The sequence below is a fragment of the Rattus norvegicus genome, chromosome 4 (genome assembly GCF_036323735.1).
Source record: "Rattus norvegicus strain BN/NHsdMcwi chromosome 4, GRCr8, whole genome shotgun sequence".
In the NCBI taxonomy this organism is placed as follows: Eukaryota; Metazoa; Chordata; class Mammalia; order Rodentia; family Muridae; genus Rattus; species Rattus norvegicus.
Genome location: NC_086022.1, coordinates 124094272 through 124103059, shown reverse-complemented (window position 1 = coordinate 124103059; position 8788 = coordinate 124094272). Strand labels below are relative to the sequence as shown.

The 8788-nt window shown below is 40.3% G+C and overlaps 1 protein-coding gene across 2 annotated transcripts; it reads right to left on the bottom strand.

Moving 5' to 3' along the window:
* Positions 1–231: 231 nt before the first annotated feature.
* On the bottom strand, positions 232–7900 carry Vom1r102 (vomeronasal 1 receptor 102). Of its 2 annotated transcripts, NM_001408835.1 has the most exons (3): positions 7646–7900; positions 6055–6323; positions 232–1368 (listed from the first exon to the last, which is right to left on the bottom strand). In NM_001408835.1, the coding sequence occupies exons 2-3, from the start codon at positions 6067–6069 to the stop codon at positions 418–420; spliced, it is 966 nt and encodes a 321-aa protein (NP_001395764.1). In that variant the 5' UTR covers positions 6070–6323; positions 7646–7900; the 3' UTR covers positions 232–417. The 2 variants fall into 2 exon arrangements, with proteins under 2 accessions (NP_001395764.1, NP_775420.2); NM_173298.3 differs by lacking the exons at positions 6055–6323; positions 7646–7900 and having other exon boundaries at positions 232–1428.
* Between the last annotated feature and the right edge of the window lie 888 nt (positions 7901–8788).

Sequence of the window (8788 nt, the reverse complement as noted above, 5' to 3'; positions counted from 1 at the left end):
GACTGCAGAGAAACTGGGCTAACACCACTTGGGGATAGCCATGGAAGTGAAAGACTGCTGTTGATGGTGAGTACCCAATGATAGCATAGAATGGTTTTTAAATTTACACTCTTAAACATACTTACAAAAAAATGCGGCATAAGACCATGATGGGTAAGGGTCACCTCAGAGGATATCCTTAAATAATCACTGAGAAATAAAAATAAAGGTAAATAAAAAATCCTTGTCATATATCAAACAGGATGTGGTTTAATCTCCTGTTACATGTTTACAATCATGTTGGTTAAAGTAAATCATTTTAACAGAAAAACAACTTCATATTTCACGTATGCCAAAGCACATAGACAGCTCGTCATGATTGACAGTTCTGATGCCTACATTGGCTCCTCTTAATGGATCTTGTCCATCAATGAGTATTCAAACATTCAACACCCTCACATACATGGACTTCAAATAGTTAACTATATGTTTTTCAGTGATCATAAACACAAAAGGGCTTACTGTAGCATAAATATGCACCACAAGTAGTTGAATAGAATAAGACGTTGGATCATTCAGATACATAGTTCTTGAGCAGGAGACAATGCTGTCAAAGATAGACATCAGAACAAATAAGCTCCTGAGCATCAGGATGGAACGGGTGGCCCTTTGTTCTGGAGATGCTTTTCGGGAAAGGCTGGTATCCTGAAGATGCCGGGTCTGTTTCCTGTGCCTACACAAGAGAGCCACCATGTACCATGTCGAGAGGACAATGAGGCTAATAAGAAAGACATTCCTGATGGCCAGCAGTGTAGAAAACATGCTTTGCATGAGGTAACTCATGGGTAGAATAGAGCAGGACTGACTAACATGAATAAAGTCATTTGTGGTCAAATTTGGGGTGGCAATGATGGATAGTAAGAGGTGACTGCTAATGAACATGTAGAGGACACTCAGGAAAAGCATGGCACAGAAGATGTGATGGGGAGGCTTATGTTTGTACTTTGCTAAACAGGAGCTTCTGGGACTGAGGATGATGGCCTGAAGGACACTCAACAGGCAGGTAGTAGAAAGAGAGAGACCTCTAAAAGTTCTGTACAGGTAGAGAAGGGATTTACATATGATGTCATCCCATCGTCTACAAGAAATAAAAATGTCTGTGGCTATACATGCCATAATCAGTAGCATAAGTAAGTTGATTAGGGACAGGAGACCAATGGGCAGGTCAGTGAGTCTGGACCTCTGCCCATGAATGAACTTGAAGATGTTAAAGAGAAGTAGGAGGCTGTTGGCTGATACTCCAATGCCAATTTCAGTGAAAAAGGTATTCCTTATGTTAGAATCAATGTGGAGTCTGCTGTTCTTATTCATCATATTTGAGAACTGAGGCTGAAGAGAAAAGAACAGAATCTCACTCGTCATTCCTTGACATATCTGCACCCCCACCATATTCCACTAAAGATCTCAGATCAAAATCACACCCCACACATCATCCTTATGCTCTCACTCATCCTAAGTTGAGCCATGGTTGGACCCTGTGTTCCATCATGGCTGCATCAGTGTGTGAGCTCCTTCAACTTTATACACTGCACATATCATACATTGTCTTTCCTTATTTAGCACGTGTTGGTGTTCCCGGAGCAGGAAAGCATCTTACTTGATTTTCATTCAAAACATCTTGAATATCTGGAACATTACAGTGTTTTAGTATTTGGGGTGAATTTGAATGAGGGATTATGTGAAAGAAACCAGTCTTTCCTATTGAAAGAGGTCCCATGGATTGGGTACATACTTACTCTATTTGGAGCTTTATTTATTGTAAAACCAAATTTCTTATTATATTTATACAGCAAATGTTTGGAATTATGATCTGTGAATTCAAACCTTTCTCATCCCACCCACAGTCTGCCATTTACTGCAAGTGTGATCTTAAATACTCTAAGGCTGAACTCCATTCACCTCCCCCTGAACATATAAACAGCCATGAGCCTGTGGAAAGTGGACACTAGTTATATAAGAACATGCTGTCATGCCAGTGTTCCAGTACATGTGTTTCTTTGTGGATATTTTGCCTGCTGTTTCTCTCATGCCATGTGTTATATTTGTGCTCTCAGAAACATAAGGCATATCATAGCGACTGGTCAGCTCCATTCCTGCTGGAAAGATAAAAAAATACAGTACAGAACAACATTGTGATGGAGTTTATTTCAGAGACCTCAGGTAAACATTTCGGTCTTTGAGTAATACTCTGACAGTGTGTCTTCCATGATTGTAATCTCAATCCAGTACAGCCTCTAAGAGAAGAGCAAAGTCAGCAAATTTCAGCCTGCCTTTCTTTATAGAACTATAATAAAAGAGTTGGGATTATCCCCTATTACAGTGTTAAAGGGAAATGGTCCAACTCAGTCTAGATCGATGAACTTAATAGGAGTCTACATTCCCCCCTTCCATAATTGAGTTTTGATTCTCCTGATAGGCCAACTACAAGTTTATATTCATGAAAGTCCTCTATATTTTGTTGAAATGCTACAGTTTCTTGATAAGACACTGACTTACTAAGGCACCATGTCAGGTAGGAAAACCTATATTGCATGTGACTATTAATAATCCATTATCCAGGGTAGTTATGGGAGGAACTTAACACAGGAACCTATAGGCAAAAACTGATGTACACTCATGGAAGTGTGATATAGGATTCTTGGATTTTTTTTTCTTTTTTCGGAGCTGGGGAACGAACCCTGGGCCATGCGCTTGCTAGGCAAGCGCTCTACCACTGAGCTAAATCCCCAACCCCGATTCTTAGATTTTTGATTCTTGGCTTTCCTGGTCTGTATTCTTAGGTATCCACCAGCCCAGCACCATACACTCACGCTGAGCTGGGTCCTCTCACATAGAATACCAATCAAGCAAATTCACCCCACATGGGCCTACATGTCAGTTTGGGAGGGGAATTATCTGAACTGACATTCCTTTCCCTCTCTGAAATGATCTTCCTTGTACCAAAACAAAGAAACAAACAAACAAACCAAACACCTGGTCCAGGCAAAATTTTCTTAAATTAACACTCAAACATACCACAGTTATAATATAAACTTTTCTCTTTTTTCTTTCCCAAGATATCATACTAATATCAATATCACAATGTAAAAGTTACATATTCTTTACAACTTCAATCTTTTAAGCCTTCAAATCTCTTTCAACATTCAAAGCTTCTCCAAAATTTTCAGTCTCTAAAATATTGTTTTCCTAACATTTTCAAAATTTGTCTAAAATACTTACAGACCCTGTAAAACTCCAAATTCTCAACAAAACTCCAGAATTCTTTTAAAATTCAATGTCTCTTAATTGTGGGACCCTGTCAGATAAATCATAATTTGAATATTCTCTTGTTTCCAAAAGGAAGTACCAGGGCATTATCACAATCAAATTCAACAAAGTCCAACAGGTATCAAAGCGTGTCACATTTCTGAGACTCATTAAAAACCCTCTTGGCTCTCCACAGTGCTAGGAAATTCCTACAAAGCACACATAGCTTGTTTCCTAGCCTCAAATGGTCTTCACCCAACAGCAACTGCTGCTGCCCTTGGTAGATGTCCTGTGATACTGACAGCTCAGATTGCTTGGATCTATACGTCAACTGAGCTGAAACTTCATTGGTAGTCTCTCTTTGACTCTGTTCATGGACTCTAAACTTGCCATAAATTGACAAGTCACAGCATCCCCCTCTCATCCCTTCCTGCCTTCAGAACCAGTACAACCAGAGAGCCTTTTAAGGTAACAACATTAATGCTTGCAAAAGATGCAGCCTCAGAAGGGGTTGGGGATTTAGCTCAGTGGTAGAGCGCTTGCCTAGAAAGTGCAAGGCCCTGGGTCTGGTCCTCAGCTCCGAATTAAAAAAAAAGAAATAAAAAAAAGATGCAGCCTCAGAAATATCTGGACCACAATGTCTGTGTGATGAGGGAAAAGAACACTTTTCAGAAGATTTAATTGTTCCAGCAAGGCAAAGGTCTCACTTTAGTGGTTCTTAACTTAAAATATGAATGACCCTCATTGAATCTTTAAGGAACTCTCTAACTTTACTGTAGAATTTCATAAGACTAGTCTCCAACATCTACACTGGTCTCAGAGTTATATACTAAGACCACACAGGATAATCACTAAGATGTCACCATTCTATGTATTTTACAGCCCAAAGTTTTTAAATATTTCCATGATCTTCAAAAATCACATGGCCAGTGCTGTCACTGAAACACCCCATATTGTAGAAACAGATTCTGTCTTGGTTAGACCTTCTGTTTCACTGTAATAAAATCCCATGCTTTTCAGCAAGTTGTGGAAAGAGATTATTTCAGCATACAGCCTATAGTTCTTTATCCAGGGAGGCTGGGGGAAAACTTAAGACAGGATCCTGGTAGCCTGATCTGATGAGGAAGCCATGGAGTAGTGTTGTTTACCACACTACTCCTTCTAGCTTGCTCATTCTACATTCTCATGGTACCTAGGACCCCCAGCCCACATGGGAAGTGTTCATAATGAGCTGGGCTCTTCCATATCTATTCAATCATCTATCAAGAATATGTACCATGTGCATGCTCATAGGTAAGTCTGGTGGCTGCATTTTCACAGTTGATATTTCCTCTTCTAAAATAAATCCAGCTTGTGTCAAATTAACATGAAACTATATAGCAAGACAGCACCCTATGGGGCATGTACTTTTATAAACATTCCTTTTTGCAAACAAAATACTCTGTTTTACAGAGTAAAATTTCATCACCGAAAATCAAGGGTGTGGATGAAATCATCTTATGCTTATTTAGAGCATGTGATACTAATGGAAGTTATCAAGGGGAGGCAAAGGGGATAAAATTCACAAGTATGGGGTATTGGTGGAGGCATTATACCTCAGGCAGGCTAGTTGGGGAAAATGGTTAACAGTGCAGATATAAAGGGGAGAAAGAGGTACTTATATTTCCCATTAACCAAGGACAATGGCAGTTGATTTATGGTACAAATGCCACCAGGAGGACACACTATGGAGGTCGTTTTGGGATCTTTGTGCAATAAGTGGCAGGGGACTCTTTTATAGACTTCATTTCATGGAATGAAGTCACACCTGCAGAGTTCAGTGTAGTAGCTGGTATCATATGCCTGTTGGCACTAGCTGACTAATAGGTTCAAGATTTCTAAAATGTTTTCTCCACCATTGTTCCTGGAAATGTGTGCTTTTATTTAATTACACTGAGCTGATCAGAGAAAAAGGAAAAGAAAATAAGCTGGGTGGGGGGGGAGGGAGTTTTGGAGAGGAGCAAGGGATGATATTCCAAATGTAAATACATAAAATATCCAAGAAAAATAAAATAAAAAATAAAATAAAATAAAACTTGATCTTTATGAACACATCATACTGTCAGACCACTCAGGCACTGTGCTGTCAGCTCTGTAGAACTGGTGCAGGCTATGCTTGAGTTAGGGTCACTTCAGAAACCTCAGCCCTGCAAACCTGAAGCTCTTAGGAAAGTTAGGCAGGCACAGAGGCTGTGACTCCTCAGTGATATTTTAAATATTATGGCTTCAGGGATTCTGAGTTTGAAAGCACTGGGAATCCCTGTCTTTCTGGCATTGCAATTCCACAGTAGTAAAGTGAAAACGTACAGTGATGTGAGTGCTTGCCATCACGAATACCAGCTTCCCAGGAAAAACACAGACATTATATCTCTAGTAATCATGCTACCTCCAAATTCCATGGCCATACAAACCTATATGATTTTATACTGTAAGAGCCATTGCTGAGCAATAGTAGCACACACCTTAATTCCAGCATTTCAAAGGCAGAGGCATGTGCATGCTCGAGTTCAAGGCCAAACATTCTACAGAGTAGGTTCCAGGACAGCCTGGGCTACACATGGAAACCCTGTCTTGAACAACCAAACAACAAAATGAACCAATGAGGCATGCATATTGTAGACAGATGTGTTTCTATGGGAAACACTAGGATGAGTATGAGACCTCCTCAGATACAAGCCATACAGAATTCTCTACCCTGTCCCTTCCCAGCAGAACATCAGCAGCTCTTACCTTTTTGCTGAGCATGGTTTAGGAGACCAGGAGAGGACACACACACTCTCAGATCAGCAGAATGTTTAAGGGACATTCATGTAACAGAGGGCAGGAGAAAGTAAGCTGTGACAGGCCTGGGATGATCTATCATACCATTCTTTGTGAGTGCAATTTGCACAGTGTAACAAAACAGGTAAATTCCAACAGTCATGAAATTCTGTGCCTAGTGTACACAACACAGGAAGGGTCTCTGGTTTCTGAAACAGGTTCAATAAGGAAACGCTACACTTGGGGAAGAGAAAGGCAAGCATTAGGTCAGTTTAGGAAAGTAATCCTGTATGGAACATGAAATAAGAAAGAGAAACCTGAGCAGTGCTCAGTTAAAGTCCACTGTGAAGGTCGTTTTTGCTCAGTGCAGAAGAATTGAAACTCTGTGTACAGCCTGAATCAATGAAGCCCTGAAATTTTCCTTTATGTCATTCCACAGTTACCCAAATCATGGACAACCCTGACCCATAGGATCATCAAATAGATGGGTTTGGTAGATGACCCTGGACCTTCTTAATGAAAAGGGCTTGGGGATGAGCTTACTCAGTCAGGATGTCTAACTTTCACACAATCCTAACTTAAACCTAGAAAGATATTAGGGAGAAATGGCTGAGAAACCACCAAAGACACAAACATCACCAAGCAGGTTCCAGTGCCATTTTCAGAGATATGAGAATTAAATGAACTTTGTGAATGTGATGGGCAAACCATAAAAAGAGCCCTTGAGCTGAGGGATGGCAAGTAATTATGACAGACTATGTAAGAAGTATATTTTTAAATCTTAAAACCTTTGTAACTGCATCTTCAGGCTGAGACTGGCAGTGAGAATGTTACCTGAACAGGTACCTAGGAGGAGCATTATGGCCCAGACCCCAGCCACCAACATGGACCCCACACAGTGCTGCAGCAGAACCTGCTTCTGTCATCACCCAGTGATGCCTGCTGAGAGGCTTGGCTTTGCTGCTAAGTAGCTGTGTGCTCTGTCCCAGTGTGTCTGCCTGGCATTTCTAGTATCAGAATAGTATATGGGACATTTATTTAATGACTAGCACACAGACATGATTAACGAACACAAATATTGTGTCCATTGGTACTGTATTCACTGTTTATTAACAATCTGTGTCCTGTGACCTCATCCCCACAGTGACGCAGGTGACCGTTCCACCAGGCAGAATGAGAATAAGGGATGACATAAGTTGTGAAGTAAAACGGAATGGAATGGCTCTTAAGAAAATTCCTGTTTATAATGGTCAGCAAGGAACACTCTTTTAGGTGAGGTTTGAACATACCACCCATTTCCTTTTCAACAGCTTTTAGAACTTCTAGGTATTCACACTCTAGAAGTCAGTATGACAACATTATTCCTTTTATACTATATAATCAACAGAGGCAAAATCAAGTATATTTGTTTACATTGGAAAGTAAAACAACACTACTTTTCCAGATGCATACAAAAGATCACTTCTGAACCCCTATTGAAATTATACCTTACACCTTATGAATGATAAAGTAAATTTGATACCTAGATTAGAAAATTATATTGCAATTAAAATTAACTTACCTCTTATAAAAATTAAGTAATTTCAGGACCTTACGGAAATGAATATCCTAGGAAAAATATGCACTTGATGTAGAACACAGCACCCTGTGCTGAGGGGTCCTCAGAGATCAGCTGCTCCATGGCAGGTGCTCAAACTCCTCATGCAGTTCCAGCGTTCCTCCTCCCACAGCCTGCCTGGGATCCAACCATCTTCTGATTCTGTACTCCATTGCTGGTCACTTACTCAAATTGAAATTCGAGGGCAGGTGAATTGTGAGTCTGAGGAGATCCTGCACAGGCCTAGGTGAAGAGGATCTTTAATGCATCTCTGTAGCCTGTAATTTTAGTGGCTGTCAGTGACAAGTTCCCACTGGAATGCAGGGACATATGGTATCCCAGTGGAACATTTTACCTGTTGAGTTGACTCTACTCTATTGGGTAACAGCCATCCTGAGAGAGCTGGACCCAAACTTTTCTCCAGGCTTCCTTGACACATCTGCAAGTTAGATAGGGACAAAATGTGGTCAATCCAACTATCTAGTTGTTCCCTCAGGCAAATGAGCAAAAACTATTCTGCTATTGCATAATTCATCTGCTAACAGTAAGACCTCTTGTGCCTTCCTTGAACTTCCGTGTTTCTGATTAAATCTACACAGTGAGTGACAGACTGCTTCTTTCAGGGTCCTTCAACACATGGAGAAATCATTTATTCTGTGCCTTGTGACTTCCAGATTTCCAGCTCTTGGTAAACAGAAAAAAATGAATTTAAAGAAAATACAGAGATAAAGGACTTGGGAGTTTGGGGCTCTGCAATCATGGACACCTTGAATAAAACTGTGCCCGAGGACAACCCTGAATTGTATTCTTCTCCCCCATGAAGCTTGAATGGCCAACTTCCTGGTCACCAATGGGTTTGGAAGCCTTATCATCTATATGGACAGAAATGACATGCAATTTTGTTTTGTCATCTAGATAGTTTACACACATTTATATAAAGATACTGACATATGGAGCTAAGGCCCATACTCAGAAGAGAGTCCAATCATCCAGGGTGGCCTACTCCTGTCTTTGGGTTTCAGAATTAAAAGATATCATTTTGTATTTACCATTTTCAATATCGCAAGCATTCATACAGGAGCAAACCATGAAAGATTATCTATTTCC

Excerpts from the sequence above, each read along its gene's own strand:
- Vom1r102 (NM_173298.3), bottom strand. The coding sequence starts at position 1,428 with ATGGTGGGGGTGCAGATATGTCAAGGAATGACGAGTGAGATTCTGTTC.